Source organism: Primulina eburnea, chromosome 11 (assembly GCF_022965805.1).
Source record: "Primulina eburnea isolate SZY01 chromosome 11, ASM2296580v1, whole genome shotgun sequence".
Classification (NCBI taxonomy): Eukaryota; Viridiplantae; Streptophyta; class Magnoliopsida; order Lamiales; family Gesneriaceae; genus Primulina; species Primulina eburnea.
The window spans coordinates 14,056,306-14,073,040 of NC_133111.1; the positions used below are offsets into that span (position 1 = coordinate 14,056,306).

Genomic DNA, 16,735 nt, shown 5'->3' on the forward strand with positions numbered 1-16,735 from the left:
AATAAAAAGGAAGAATTCATTCGAAACCTTTTTCTTTCAATTTAGAAAAGAAAATTTTGAGCTCTCGAAAATCCCTTCTCAAAAGCAAGGAAAATTGTGCCGGTTTTTAAAATTTTATCTCTACGAAATAGTTCTTTTAAATTTCTAGTGTAATTTAGAAGAAAAAAAAATATTCCGATCGTAGACCTGATTCGGAGATTGAAGAAAGTCGTAGAGAATTCTTCAAGAGCTATCTCCGTTAAATCCGGAATAGTTGGAGCCATATGAATCGTTCACCAAAGATATAAAATTTCAACACCCTATGAATATTAATTTATTAAAAAACATACGAGTGTCCAAATAATATTTTGATTGTCAAAATAAAATTTTAAAACTTCTGCTGCGATTTGGGTACGAGAGAAACCGAGATCCAACACTTCTCACGTTCTTATTTTTTATTTCATGCCATTCTTAAGTCGAAGCTGATATCTGAAATCAATTTACATCATCAAAGTCCAATGACAAATATCACCTAATATTGAAACTTTTCTTTATATAAGAAGTAGTTTTGACATGAGAAACCGATGAATTTTCACTCACATATTGAATATTCAATTTTGACATATTTCATTATATCAAATAGATGAGTGTTAATACAACAGTGCTCACATAATTTTGATATAATGCACATCCAAAATGAACACTTATTTGAGCACCGATGAGTTGACACTCACCTATAAAATATACAATTTTGATATATTTGGTTCCATCAAATAAGTGTCACCTTATAGGTGTTCACATAAGTGTGTACATGAGTTTTGATATGATGCACATCCACCGTACAGACTTATATGAGCACCGATGAGATTCTACTCACATAATGAATCTACTATTTTGATATGTGTCATTAGATCGAATAAATGAGTGTCATAATAAATTTATCATCGATAAATACTCACGTAAGTGTGCAGTTTGGCTGGCACTCAAAACTATATCATTTATCACTATTGATATAATAACTTTCCGTCTACCATTTTCTTTTTACCTCTACACCGTACATATATTTTAATACAACTTTAATTCATTTCATTCGTCACTCGTTAATCCGCCATAAATGTAACCGCATAGAGTAAAAAAAGAATCTAGAAGAATAATTTACAGGAAGAATATGAAAATAAATATGTTGAAATTCAAATAAGAAAGACTAATCCAAGTAGGTAAATTGAAATTTAATAATATATTTAAGGGGGAAAAAAACAATTTTTGTCCAATATATTTGATTTTTTGTCATTAAATATAATGCCCGAGATTTAATTTCTGTAATCAGACGTTGATTAATTGACAGAATTGAGGTTATAGGAACTCAAATGAAGAAGCAGGGAATCATTACATTATAAGCCAAGATTTTGGACCGAACATCTCAAGATGTTGGACCGAATATCTCACGCCCGAGCGGTATAAAAGAACCGCCCGAGCGCCAATGCACCATGAGTTTGGACATAATGTTTGGCGCTCGAGCGGTAGAATATTACCGCCCGAGCGCCAGTAGATGATCAGCTGAGTATCTCGACAGAAACTTCCGCACCCGAGCGGAAGTTTTTGACAGCCCGAGCGTGATTGTTTAATTGCGAGGGCCGAGAGTTCCGCGTCCGGGCGGAACTTTATGTCCGCCCGAGCGCGAGACGTGCAGTATGCACAATGTGCCACTTGCCCTTACATGCAATGTGTACACACACACACACACACACACACACACACATATATATATATATATATATATATATGTATATATACACATATCAATCTTCAGAATTGGGAAAAGAAAGAAACGGAGGGCCAAGATAGGGTTAAAGTCCTTCGAAAGAGTTTAATTCTATTTGTGAGAAATCCGACCGTCTGATTTTGAATCCGACTTCAGTACTGAGTTTCTATCGACGCAGGCTTCGACTGGACGTAAGTTTTACTACGTTTTGATATGTCTCGAAATTATAATACTGCCAGAATCAGATGTGATCCATATATGTTGTTCTTGCGATATCAGATATTGTATAATCGAAACTGGATCGAAGAACAGACTGTTTATGCAATTGTTATGAATTTTCAGAGTTGATTTGATTGTGATTAGACCGATTTGATATCAGAATTATGTTGTTATCGATCACGAGATGTTGGGATTGATATTTGATTAATACTGTATCGCTGGGTATATTGATATTATTCAGATTTGGATCAGATGAGTTGTTGATTCGTATATAGTGATATTGTATTGTCGGTTTTGTGAGATTGTACAGATTTGATGTTATGACCTGTTATTATTGAAGATTATGATTCGTATTGATATCGATTATGAGTTGTGGTATTATATCTGTGATGTTGAGATTAATGGGGCTATCAAGACTGTATTGTTATGCCGTCGAAACATCGGTAGATTGATTGTGATCAGATTCAGTATTGATTGAGATTGTATTATGATATCGTTGATATGGATCAGATTATGTTTGCTTTGAGTATTGATCAGAACATGTTTTGAATTGAGTTATACATTGATAAAGTGTATTCGATATTGTTATTTCAGATTTGATATGGACAGATTAGACTTTGAGACTTCGACTTCGTCAGACCGAGAAGAGAAAGGTATAAATTGATGTTGATGCGGGATTGCACAACTCGAGTTAGATTCGACTTGAGTTTCCCAAAATCACACACTGAATGATTATTGCATTTGATATTTGCAATGCTTGATATTGATATGCTTATTATATTGATTATAGCAAAGCATGAGTCAGAGTTGGGCAGACCCGCCTAGTCTTTGGCAGAACCGCCAAGTCACTGGACTTTTGGATATATATCGACAGACTGAGGAGAAGACCGACTCCTATTGCAGATCTTCAATATAGACAGCCAAAGTCTGGGACTAAGAACGTACCACCATCTAGCTGGGGTAAAGTAGATGGGAGAACGTTGCGTTCTTATTCAGATCGGAATCCCTAGATTAGGAATGAGTCGATTCAGAGTCTAAGAGTCACAAAGTGTGATTTACCGCTTGATATTGATTCATGTTTTCGGATTATGATACATGTTCAGAGTATGATTTACCGTTTGATATTGACCCATGTTTCTGACTGTGATACATGTTATGGATATCTGCTTCATGCTTTTATATTTGGTTATATGAAATGCATGTATACATGGTTTATACTGAGAATGTAATTCTCACCGGAGTTATCCGGCTGTTGTCTTTTTTGTATGTGTGCATGACAACAGGTGGGACAAGATCAGGATCAGGAAGAGGATGAGAGATTTTAGTAACGTGGAGATCCGGGCCCAGAAACAGAATAGGATTCAGCACTGGATATATAGTCGTTGAACCTAGTTGAGATAGAGACATGTAGTACATGATTTGTACTTTTATTTTGACATGTATATCAGATAGATTACTTTTACGTTTCCGCAGTTATAATTTAAAAAGAAAAAAATTTAGTCCCACTTTTCTTAATTGTTATATTTGACATTAATAATGATTAAGACATGAATTAGCGTCCGGGTCACCACGTTTGATTATCTATGTTGTCAAATTTCAATATAAGCCATATATATTTTAATTTTTTTGGCAAATTTAATTCTTTTTCATTGAGAATGTTGACGTGACATTATACATTTCAGCACCACACTGATGTCATACCAAAGGCATAACAAAAATAACTAAAATTGCAACAAATAAAAACGAAGATAATGGAGTATTAAGATTAAATTTGGCTACATAGATTATCAAATTAATAAAAAAATAAATATGTTGAACCGAAAATACAAATTTTTATATATTTAGAATCATTTATATAAATATGTTGAACCGAAAGTAGAAATTTTTATATATTTAGAATCATTTATATACTTCAGATTTTTAACCTCGATATAAAATACTCTCGCCACTTGACACTTTATCGAAAGAAGTTACTTAAGACCTCTATATTTTTTTTGCTGGCCACTTCTCAATTTTCAAACTTGATTTGTGACCAAATAGGAGTCCTACTATTTTTGTGGTCACTCATCTAACCAGTGGCACCAATGCAAAAGGATGAGAATTTTTTGTTTTACCATTCATTGGTTTCTTTCTTCAATGGTTTCCAATAACTCAACCAACAAAATATCCAATTAGAGAATCAACAAAAGTTTCTCAAAAGAAAAAGACCCAATAGAAATAGTAATTTTACTCGGTGTGTGCAAAGTTCCTATAAAAAGTTGAATAATATGCATGAGTGAAAATGTGGCTTCCAAGTGCAAAAGGAAGCACAATGGGGAAAAAGGGTGGCCGCAATGGCCTTGTTGCGGTAGCATTGGACAAAGATAAAGGAAGCCAATATGCACTCAAATGGGCAATAGAGAACTTCCTTACCAAAGGCCAAACTATTATACTCATTCATGTCGTCCAGCCATCTTCGTCGGTTTCACGTACGTAACGCATTCTCCGATCCTAGTACTTTTCCTCACTGGTCCTGTGTTCTGACACGGTTTATATAAGATTCTGTAATTTCTTTGGATCTGCACCACGCATGGATCCGAGGCAAAACATGTTAAATTTTTACGCGTACTCTGTTTTAAGAAAGTGCTAGTTTCGAGAATGCAGTTGGTAACAATGATTTGGGTGTTTTAAAAAAGTGTTAGTTTCATTCAACTGCTGTGTGCTCGATCGACGCCTTACTTTGATTTGACTGAAATATTTGTGTGCAATTCTTCTAAATGAAGGGGACTTTTCTTTGATATTGTGAATGCAGTTGGGAACAATTATGCGATTCATGATCTTAATGGAGCCACATTAGCCTATAAGCAAGTTCTTGAAAAACAAACCAAGGAGCTATTCCTCACATTCCATTGCTTCTGCAATAGGAAAGATGTAATGCTGAAATCAATACTGCTCTCTGTTTTCGACCAGCGGTATATGCGAGAATCTAATCGTCTGTCGTTCTTTTCCATAGATACAGTGTTTTGATGTGGTGCTGGAGGATACCAATGTACCGAAAGCTATAACAGAATACGTTGCACATGGTGCAATCAAAAACTTAGTTCTTGGAGCATCCCGAAATGGCTTTATCAAGTAAGTTCCTTGTCTTGCATCGATGGGGCTCAATGCGCAATTAGGTGCCTTTGTGTCATGAAGTCTAGGCGCAAGGCGAGACTTGTGTCTTATTGTAATGTGACTTATTTTAGTGAGACACACTACAGGATTATAGAAGATGATCCCACTATTGAAATAGAGATTCATGTTGTTAGAGTAGATGTCCTACAAGCCAACGGTTGGCTAGGGAATTTATTGACTCAAATGAAATAAAAAATCTTTATTTTAATATAATTTAACTTTTAAATGGTTTCGTTATACTTAATCTGTATACCCATGCAATCAGCATAGATAAAGTCCTTGATTATGCTTTAATACAAATGAATCGTAATTCGATGTTGAAACTCATTTGTAAACACTGCATATTCTAAATTCGTTCCTACTCGATTCAGCCGCCTAAAACATGGATAAAGGTCGCTTGAGCTCGAGACTAGCATCTGTGATGTTGTGTACTGCGTTTCTTGGTAAGGGCATAGAGATGTCCAAACATGCAGATGGGTAGTCATATGATGATTTTCCCTCGGACTTTCCAAGTGGTTATCATTCATTGAGAGGATAAGTCCGTGGTTATGATTGTACACCATTAGTCCTTACGACCCGGGACAACACTGAGGCTCTATATGCTAGGGCTGTGCTTTGACTCGTTTACCGGCTCCAGGAGAGTCATCAGGTGGCGAGGTTGGGTACAATTGCGACACATATAGGAGCCAGTGCATTGTAGTCGGGGATTCACCGCTAACCTACGGGTGTGGATATCCTGTGTGATCTGATGAAATAATAGTGCATGGAATCTCTGGCCAGAGTATGAGATGTACGTTAGAGAAGGAGTTCTCGAATAGTACACGCGATGCCACTATTATACTTATCACACAGTTATCGAATAATTATGCAACCCTCGATGAACCAATGGTTGCAAATTCGATCGGGATATATGAGATGAAGGGACCGTACTGTACGTTAATCATACTCTACTGGTTCTTGCAGGCACTATCAGTGATACCTAGGGGATCATGGGGCGATGCTACTAGATGCTTTTACCATGATCCGATGGGTGCAATCAGAAATGAGTTCTGAAATTCTTGATCAAGGTGTTGATGAAAAAAATGGGGCTAACTAGGATAAGCCCGAATAAGAATAAATATTATTCTGAATCACAAAGCGTTGTGAACCCACAGCTAGCTGTATCCCTGAACCATTGAGGGTCACACAAGTACTGAATCATTTGTTCTCGTTGAGAGAATAAATTCAAGGAGTTGAATTTATATTATGATATAGTAAATTCAAAGAGTTGCATTTATGATAATTAAATTTTGAGAAAATAAATTCAAAGAGTTGAATTTATGGGATAGTAAATTCAAGAAGTTGAATTTATGAAATTTGGAGAGAATAAATTCAAGGAGTTGAATTTATAAAATTTGATAATTTAATTTATTAAACTCAAAAGTTGTGTTTATTAAATATTAAATTTTGGAGGTGATAAAATTCAAGGAGTTGAATTTATAATTTAAATATTAAATTCAAATGTTGAATTTATAATGAATTTAATTTATTAAGCTCAAAGGTTGAGTTTATTAAAATTAAATTAAATATGATGAGAGATATGTTTAATGAGCTTGTAGGAGTAAAAGTCCAACATACTAAATAATTAAAGTTCTTAATGCACTTTGATTTATTAATGAAACTAGTTGGACTAGCCCAATTAATTAATCAAGCCTATTAATGTTAATTATGATAATTAGGTCATGAAAATTTCTTTTTAAGAAAAATTTGACCTAAAAGGAATAGCCTCCACCAATCGCAAAATGTGATTCACGAGAGTTGCATCAATTATTCCTCCAAATATTTAGTTTACTTAATTAATGATATTAATTAAGTAAATCATGTTTAAAGAAATATTAAGATTTCTTTATTCCTTTTTGGATATAGGTTTTTCGAGAGACTCTCCAAGAATTGGAAAAGAAAAGTTTTGGCTGTTTCAAAACTCTTAAAAAAATCTCTTCTCAAAACAAGAAAAAATCCGGCTTATATTATTGAGTCGAATTTTTCGTGTTAGATCTCAACGTAAAACTTCTTCCAAATTTTTTAGTGCAATTTGGAAGAGGATCAAACAATCTAGTCGTGGACTTGATTAGAAGAAAAAGAAAGAAGCCTCTTGAAGAAAGTTCGTAGGGATTAATCAAAAGCCAGATCTGTAATACCGGATCGGTTGGTGTCCATTGATTAATTCATAAAGGTATAATTTCTGACACCCTATGAATGTTTTGGTTAAAATCATACGAGCGTCCAAACATCTTGAATGTCAAGATCTAAAATTTTTAAAACTTTCGCTGCGTTTGGGCGTGTAGAAAACCGGGATCCAACACATGTGTGATCCAAATTATACCCTACAAACTATTGAACAGCTACACAATAAATATTTATTTATCTATTAGTTAAAGGAATGACCATTCCTTGGCATTTCTGGTCGATGTCATCATCCCTGTATTAAAAAGCGCTTAAAGGGCAGGGCTTCTTGATCCTTTCAACACACCACGGCTCGTGCTCCACGACCAAGGCGCGCGCTTAATCTGTGACTATCTTGAAATCCATTTAGGCATAAGAAATGAATCTCATTATGCTTTATTTATTTTTAATAACTATGGCAAGTGGTAATCACTCAAAACAAATGTCAGAAAGCACGCTTAAAGGGCTTCTCGATCCTTTAAATGCACCAAGACTCATTCTTCATCCCCGAGGTGCATGATTAATCGAAGGCTGCGCCATGATTTTCATTTAGGCAAAATGACTCAACCTGATTCAGCGTTGTGGGTTTGTATTAACTATTGTAAGTGGTAACCATTAGCTCAACAACATTCTTTGGTTCGCAGACGATTGAAAACTGTAGACATTCCCACCAGTGTCTCCAAGGGCGCACCGGATTTTTGTACAGTTTACGTCATCTCCAAATCGAAGATCTCTTTCGTGAGAAATGCTTCTCGTCTTGCGCCATTCACGTCCCCTCTCGCATCTCAAATACACAAAATGCAGCAGAAGGATAATGAGAATACTTCCGCTGACCAGCACCCTAAACATTTGCCTAGTTTTAGAAGTTCGTCTTTGTTTGATTCATAAACAATGTTACGTTTTGTCGATTATTCTGTAGATGAGCTCATGAAACGTTGAACAGGGGGAGAAAAGACACCGCCGAAGTCTGCAGTTGATGACACTGATATAGTCAAGTAATATTCTGTTCCATTTTTTCTAATATAAGAGATTAATATTTTATACCATTGAAGTATCCTACACTATCTAGACGAAAAATTCCAAGTCCTTAATACACACACACACACACACAAACTGATGTGTTGTATACTAAACAATAGAAATAGAATAATATGCAGTACAAGTGTACAACATAAACAAAATAGATTTACAAGATTGGAACTTTATTAGTGAATATATAATAATTTAGAATACCACCTTCCCTGCATGCAGATGATTATAGGAAGCACCTTCTATAACTAAATCACCATAAAATTGTCTCATATATACTTCATAATCTCATTATTATTAAATCTGATGTTAAAATATATTCTTTGATTTCTAAAAATTATCCAGGATGACGTTGAAGCCGAAATGAGAAGGCTGAAGCTAGAGTTACAGAAAACTATGGATATGTACAGCACTGCATGTAAGGAAGCTCTAACTGCTAAACAAAAGGTTGTATCAAGGGCATTTGATTTGATTGTTCTGCGACAGTGTATATAGGTTCTTAAAATGCTTTTATATGCAGGCAGTGGAACTTCATCGGTGGAGGTTAGAAGAAGAGCCAAGACTAGAAGAAGCTCGACAGGGAGAAGAAGCAGCACGAGTTACTGCTGAACAAGAGAAAGCTAGATATAAAGAAGCCATGGAGAATGCTCAATCAGCTCAGATAGTTGCAGAAATGGAGTCCCAGAAAAGACTTAGCATAGAAATGAGCGCGCTAAAAGATTCAGAAAAGGAAAGAGCAGTAACTATATCACCATTAAGATACAGAAGATACACCATTGAAGAAATCGAAGAGTCTACCGAGTATTTTGCTGAAACTCGTAAAATCGGTGAAGGCGGCTATGGTCCGGTATATAAGTGTCACCTTGATCATACTCCGGTGGCAATTAAGGTCTTGCGTCCCGATGCTGCTCAAGGAAGATCACAGTTTCAACAAGAGGTAACGATATTACTTCTGCAAATGATATGCATTCCCCAAGAAACATATCAATTATCTATAATAATTTTAATGATATAGTAATGATTATCGACCGTGTTCTTTGACCATTTCTAATCAAAATCCTTTTCATAATGCAGGTTGAAGTCCTAAGTTGCATGAGACATCCAAATATGGTCCTACTTCTTGGAGCCTGCCCTGAATACGGCTGTCTAGTATATGAGTACATGGCCAACGGTAGCTTGGACGATCGTCTTTTCAGGAGAGATAACACTCGCCCCCTCACATGGCAACTTCGGTTTAGAATTGCTGCAGAGATAGCCACAGGCCTACACTTTATCCACCAGACAAAGCCAGAGCCTTTGGTCCATCGAGACCTTAAACCGGGAAACATTCTTCTCGACCAGAACTATGTGAGCAAAATTGGTTGATGCGCTCAAAAAATGCGCATTCATAGAAATACCTTAAATCGATGATCACGAACCAATTCTTCAATATACCGAATCAAACCGCTCCAAAAATATAACTGTGTATCAAAGAAAACGGGTGAGATGACTCCGCCCAAAGGCGAAGCCACTCCGACGCTCAAGTCAGTATAGTGTTTGAGAGAAAAATATAAGACTGGGGTAAATAATTGAGCGTGAAAGCGTACCTTAATTAGGGTTAGGAACCTTTTATTTATAGGTGTGGAGTCTTAGATGGTATAGAATTTTGTAATATATGGCAACTAGATTTGTGCATATCAATACAATATCTTGTAATATCTCTAAAATATAATTAATGATATGATAGGATTTTTACCATATCATCACTAGCACCCCCCGAAAAAAAGTGACGAAGAGTGAAATGATGGAGGAACATTAAATGAATGAATTATATTTTAGAGTATGTAAGATAGTATTCTCGTTGCATGTAATAGTGTCCTTTGAGCGTTTGTTGTGGAGTGTGCTTTTTGAGGGGAGCCAAATTAAGCGGCCAATATAGTCATCAGTTACTGAATTGGTAGTCGAATAAATGTTCTTTCCAGCTAAGTCGATAGAAAGTCAAAAGAGCCAAGAGTGGCTGTACTGCTCAATAAGAAGTCGGGTCAAGATGTCGAGACCAACATAAGATCAAACATATATAAGAAGTTCGAGATATATCGATTGTCGTGAGAAGATAATATGCGTCCGAGTAGACCATGATTAAGAGTCTGAACAAAAATACAGTTTGATATGATGTTCTGAGATGTTTGAAGGTCATACTCAAATAAGAGTCGTTGATAAATATCTGCTGAAAGTCGAGCTCGGATGAAGAGCGATAAAGAATATCATGCTAATAACCAAGCTAAAATGATAAGCTATAGATAAGATCCTGCTGAAAACCGAGCTCAATGAAGAGATATATAAGATCCTCCTGAAAATAAGCTCAAATAAAGAGCTATAGATAATAGTCTGCTGAAAATCGAGCTCAAATAAAGAGCAATAGATAATAGTCTGTTGAAAGCCGAGCTCAAATAAAGAACTATAGATAATAGTCCGCTGAAAGTTGAGCTCAAATAAAGAGGAATAGATAATAGTCTGCTGTCGAGCTCAAATAAAGAGCAATAGATAATAGTCTGCTGAGAGCCGAGCTCAAATAAAGAACAATAGATTAAGAATCAAATTACTGTTATCGAGCGTGAGGTCGAGCTTATATGTTTTCCAAGCCGAGTTGGATTTACTGAGTGCCGAGCAAGGTCGGGCTTACTGAGATGCCGATCAAGGTCGGGCTTACTGAGGTGCCGAGCAAGGTCAGGCTTACTGAGGTGGCTTACTGAGGTGCCGAGCTAGGTCGGGCTTACTGAGGTGCCGAGCAAGGTCGGGCTTACTGAGGTGCCGAGCAAGGTCGGGATTATGTAATTTCCAAGCAGAGTTGGACTTACTAAGGTGCCGAGCAAGGTCGGGCTTACTGAGGTGCCGAGCTAGGTCGGGCTTACTGAGGTGCCGAGCTAGGTCAAGCTTACTGAGGTGCTGAGCAAGGTCGGACTTATGTATTTGCCAAGCAAAGTTGGACTTACTGAGGTGCCGAGCAAGGTCGGGCTTACTGAGGTGCCGAGCAAGGTCGGGCTTACTGAAGTGCCGAACTTGGGTGCCTGCTAGTGAAAATAACATGTGTCGAGCCTAGGCACGGTGCATCGAGCATGCTGTAGGACACTGATGTGATAATGTAAGGGTTGAGCACATGTGTCTCCGACTATTCACATAAAACTGTAAAACACCCACTGAAATCTATCTCAAGTATGTGAAGTTCAACATAAAATATCATTAAGATGTCATGCTATGCTTGGGACGGATAAATGCTTTATGAAACAATGCGAAGTCTGAGCTCATGTGGCCTCGAATAGCTAATTCAGGATAACAGATAAGAACTACCTTGTGACATCTCGAGTGGAAGAAATATTAAAAATCACCAAATATAATCGTGAAGTCATGCTAGACCTTAAAAATATTTTCTCCCAAAATTTAGTAAATAAGGAAGGAATTATCTAAGCTCAACCAAACAACCACTGTAGGATTTCAACATGTTTTAATATAGAGGTTAGATCCATCACTCAGAATAATCCAACATCACTCATGATCCCGTGCTGTTTGGATAAATAAAGTAATACAACTATGAAATTTGTCTAAAGATTTAGTTAGATCTATACGGTGAGGATTTGAGCTGAGGCAATTCCTTTTAAATATTTCCACAAAATATAATTATGATAAGGATTCAGAGTATGCATTAGTGTAAAAAATGCTATAGAACTAAAGAACAACCGTCTCTAATTTAAATAATCTGGTAGACGAAAAAACTGAAGCAACCAAGACAGTGACCCCTAGCCAAGAAATATTCTTAACTTGTGGTTCAAGCATAGCTATAAGCAACTATCCGGAATTGATCCCGTTTGTCATAAGTTGTGACATCAAATATGAACTCATGATAACATATCATAAGAATTGGCAAGAAAATTGTCTGAAACATAGGCAGTCTCAAATTTTAATAAGTGAGAAATCTAGTTTGGTAAATAAATGTTTAAACAGAAACTATGTTTAAATAACCCACTCTGAGCGTGCAATGACCAAAGTTCATGAAATCGTATGGACTAAGAAAATTTATGGAGGAAGAGTAGCACCTTTGAAGTATCGAAACTCCCAAAAGCCAATTTTAAAACAAATAAACAAGTGACCAAACCAGAGATTCAAAACCTAATGAGCTACTTCACCCTTTACGCCGCTTCAAGGTTTTGATGATTGTTTTCCACCGACATGGGCTTCATTGGCAAAAATAAATGGTAGAGAGATGAAGGTTATCATGCAAAACATAATGACACCCAATAAAATAGAAACACAAGCCTTGGAGCAATTCAACGTAAATAATTCATTACTCTCTAATCAATAGTGCTCCTTCAAACTCCTCTGGGAAACTAGAATGACCTCTAAAAGAAAATTATCAGCATATGAAATTTCGTATGAAATATCCATTGAGGTTGGAATGTTGAGTTCAATGTCCATACGACAAGTTTCATCATGAAAATTATATGGCATTTTTCATATTGTAGTGTTGATAATAGTTTTCAAAAAGAAGATAAATCGTTAAGAATTGAATTCATGGGGTTGAGGCTAACGAGTTGTTGATAAGATATTCATTGCAAACTCATGCCGATCTCATACTTTTAGTAGTGATATAAATAAATCTTTAAAAATTAAACTTTGACTAACTTATATTAAAAGAAAAGTAACCAAGGAACTTATCTCCAGCGAGTTGTCAATCAATTTGCAATTTTGATCACTTTAAAACAATTGCCCATTTTCTGTTGCTTGAGGGGATGTACCGACACCAACCACGTAGGCCGCATATGATAAATTCAATGGACTTCATAAAAATATAACTATATTGGTAAGCTAGAAGCCGCCTGGGTCCCGATATGCTTGCATATTGTATTGCATCCTGGAAAATCTTTGTTCTTCAATTGTGAAGGCATATTCATCGAAGAGTTGTTAACCGCCTAGCCACAATCTCTCTGATTTTACGGGAGAAAGTGATAGGGTCTGGAGGTGGAGAGATGTCAGCCTCGGTTTGGGCTGCGGCGAGTTAGCGTATTCTTCTCGTGGAAGATAACAAACCGTAATAGAGGTAACATCAACGGCTCTAGGACAATCCATCGGGAAATTTTCCAACCCCATAGACATGTGGCTGAGGTGGCGAGGCGTGAATCCATATTGGTGCTCAACATAGCAGCTTACAGTGAACCGTGCTTATGGGTCGATGGCTCGAACAACGGTTCTCGGCCGGAGTGCAATAGTAAAGATGGTAAATTTGTTTAGGAAAGAGACGTGCACTTGGTGGCGGGGAGACGTATTTAGAACACAATCGCAAGATTCTAGATAAAATGGGGCACGTTTTCGAGGCAATTGTTTTGTTTCCTTCACTGAATATGCTGTGGATGATGGGTTGGGAAAATTTTATTTTTTTTCTTCTTAATTCAACCGGTAGAAGACAAATCGCGTGGATAAATTTCGTTCCCACATACGGCGCCATTGATGCGCTCAAAAAATGCGCATTCATAGAAATACCTTGAATCGATGATCACGAACCAATTATTCAATATACCGAATCAAACCGCTCCAAAAATATAACTGTGTGTCAAAGAAAACGGGTGAGATGACTCCGCCCAAAGGCGAAGCCACTCCGACGCTCAAGTCAGTATAGTGTTTGAGAGAAAAATATAAGACTGGCGTAAATAATTGAGCGTGAAAGCGTCCTTAATTAGGGTTAGGAACCCTTTATTTATAGGTGTGGAGAGCCAGAGCCTTTGGTCCATCGAGACCTTAAACCGGGAAACATTCTTCTCGACCAGAACTATGTGAGCAAAATTGGTGATGTTGGATTGGCAAGACTCGTGCCTCCTAATGTAGCAGATGGTGTAACACAATACCGAATGACATCAATAGCTGGAACTTTCTGCTATATTGATTCTGAATATCAGCAAACTGGCATGCTTGGAGTGAAATCGGACATTTATTCGTAGGGGTCGTGCTTCTACAAATACTAACAGCAAAACCAGCAATGGGCTTAACTCACCATATTGCACGGGCGATTGAGAAGGGGACATTGGTGGAGATGTTGGATTCTTCAGTTCCAGATTGTCCTGTAGAAGAGGCCTTAACAATTGCAAAACTTGGAATCCAATGTGCAGAACTAAGGCGGAAAGACAGACCAGACCTTGGCAAGATCGTTTTACCAGAGCTTAATAGATTGAGAGAATTTGCTGAAGAAAACATGACTCATTTTCTGGTGGCTACAAGTGCAGCTCCACCGAGTCACAAACTTGCTGCTACTACTAAGGTCAGTTACTTGGACCATTTACAACTTTTAGTTAATTCCTCCCAACTGACTATGCATGGTTTAGAGGAAATACTATCCAGTATCTGCCAAAAACTGTTCTTGGGTATATGGAATTAATTGCTCAATAGAGGTCCAAGAACATATAAAAAAGAAAAACACTTTATGTTCAATTCTACCAAAAAATATATATTATTCTTCTCAATCAAATTAGGGGACGTCTAAATTTAGTAAACTTGGTTTATTTTCTAAATTACAATTAAAAAATGTACAAAAATTCTGCAGCAAATCAAGAGTGACCCTCAACCGCACTTCAAAGGTAGCAATCCAAAACAGAGTTCAAGTTATGCATCTCTACCAGGAGCTAACTGAAGGTATATGTACATATGATATAAAACTAATCTTTAAAACCAGCAAGTATCCTTTCTGTAAAGATAATTAATGGCATCTAACTCGCTTTCCATTTTTCACGTTTTCCCACAGAGGCTACCACCAAAAGTTTTCTAGAAGGAAAATTGACAAAAATAGTCAAATTGCCTCGTATTTTTTCTTTTAGTGATTATTTATAACATAACTATATTAGACAAAATCGAGCTCGAGCTTAAATGATGTGAAGCTTATTTTATGAAATATAGGTATAGCTAGAGATACTGATCATGTTTGTTCCTGGACAAGCAGAAGGCCTTTCTACTGCCTATGTTTATAGTTGGAATGTAATTAAATGTGTTGATTCATGCTTGTGCAGTCAAACTCTGATCATAAATAGTTAGTATGAGGCTCTCATATTATGTCATTGACTCATTCATACATACAACAAAAAAAGAGAGTATGCTAATGCCTAAGAAAATGGATATTAGATTTCAATTAATTTGACCCCAAGTGAATTTATAAGTATAGCTTGGTGTGAAAAGTTAGAAACTACTTTTTCCTTTATAGGCCACATTAATCTAGCTCTTTGAGTGGCACAAGGAAGAGGACTGAAATTGTTGTTAAAACTAATTAATTTATTCAACATCTCTGTTGCGCCGGATGTGAAATAGAACGATTCTCTCGACTTTATTTAACCACTTGAATTTGAAGAAGTAAATTTACCGCTCAAAAAATGTGTCCCAAACATGCTGATGAATTCATAATAATAGAGTACTAAAGTGTCTTGCCATAAAGCAACTAATCCGTCCGCTTTGGTCCTTTTGTTTACCATATTGACATATGACACATGGTGGCATGCACTACATCAGCTAGTTGCCCTACATCGTGGGTAACTTAAAAAGAGATCCATGAAAGTGTTAGAGTAGGTGCTCAGCAAGTCAACTTGTGGCTTGAGATTTTATTCAGTCTAATGTAAAACAATATTTATTTTAATAATATTTTACAATTTTATCTAATAATGTTATTATGTTTTGTCTGTATGCTCATACAAGTTGCATAGATAAAGTTCTTGAATATATAATATGTTGTTGGATAAATGAAATGATAAAAGAGAAGAGTAGTAAAGCAAGTGGGAGTTGTCCCACATTGAGAGATTAGCCTAGGTGAGTCTCCCTCATTAGCTCCTAGTTTGAGCTATGGGTTTGGGCCCCAAGGGATACCAGAAGTTTTTAGACGGGGGAAGTCGCTAGTAGGCTAAGTCTCGGTGAATTAAACACACACGCGCGCCCGCCCGGCTCGGCTCGGCGCGGTGCGGTGAGGTGAGGTGTGGTGTGGTGCGGTCTTTGACCAATATTAATCTTTTTGGACCAAGTTTACTTGGAAATTAAATTTTATTGGGAGTACTCGCGCCAAGATGATGCATATGGACAGGAGTATGCGCGCGTCTTTCCTGCGCGGGTGCGTGCTGGTCTCTGGTTCTGTGGCCAATGAACAGAGTAATGTGCGCGGGTGCGCAGCTTCCCGCGCGAGTGCGCGCGCATTGTTGTGCCTAGAGGACAGAGAGCTGTGCACGGTCACGCAGCTTCTCGCGCGGATGCGCGCGATGTTCTGACCAACTGTTGGGCGAGAAGAGTAGGTCGCGCGCGGCCGCGCGACACGATGTTTCAGAAATTGTGTGCGTCCCTTGACATTCAAAGTGTCAGTTCTTGACTGATTATGCACCAACCAATGTGTTTGTTGAC

The 16,735-nt window shown here is 37.1% G+C and overlaps 1 protein-coding gene across 1 annotated transcript; it reads left to right on the forward strand.

The window, feature by feature from the left end:
* The first annotated feature begins 4,191 nt into the window (after nt 1-4,191).
* On the forward strand, nt 4,192-15,014 carry LOC140805413 (U-box domain-containing protein 52-like). Its single transcript, XM_073161684.1, is given in 11 exon segments — nt 4,192-4,428; nt 4,752-4,870; nt 4,953-5,071; nt 7,960-8,180; nt 8,259-8,305; nt 8,690-8,791; nt 8,865-9,281; nt 9,419-9,670; nt 14,125-14,305; nt 14,308-14,627; nt 14,910-15,014. Coding segments are annotated over 11 exon segments (2,052 nt in total). The 5' UTR covers nt 4,192-4,241; the 3' UTR covers nt 14,997-15,014.
* The last annotated feature ends 1,721 nt before the right edge of the window (nt 15,015-16,735 follow it).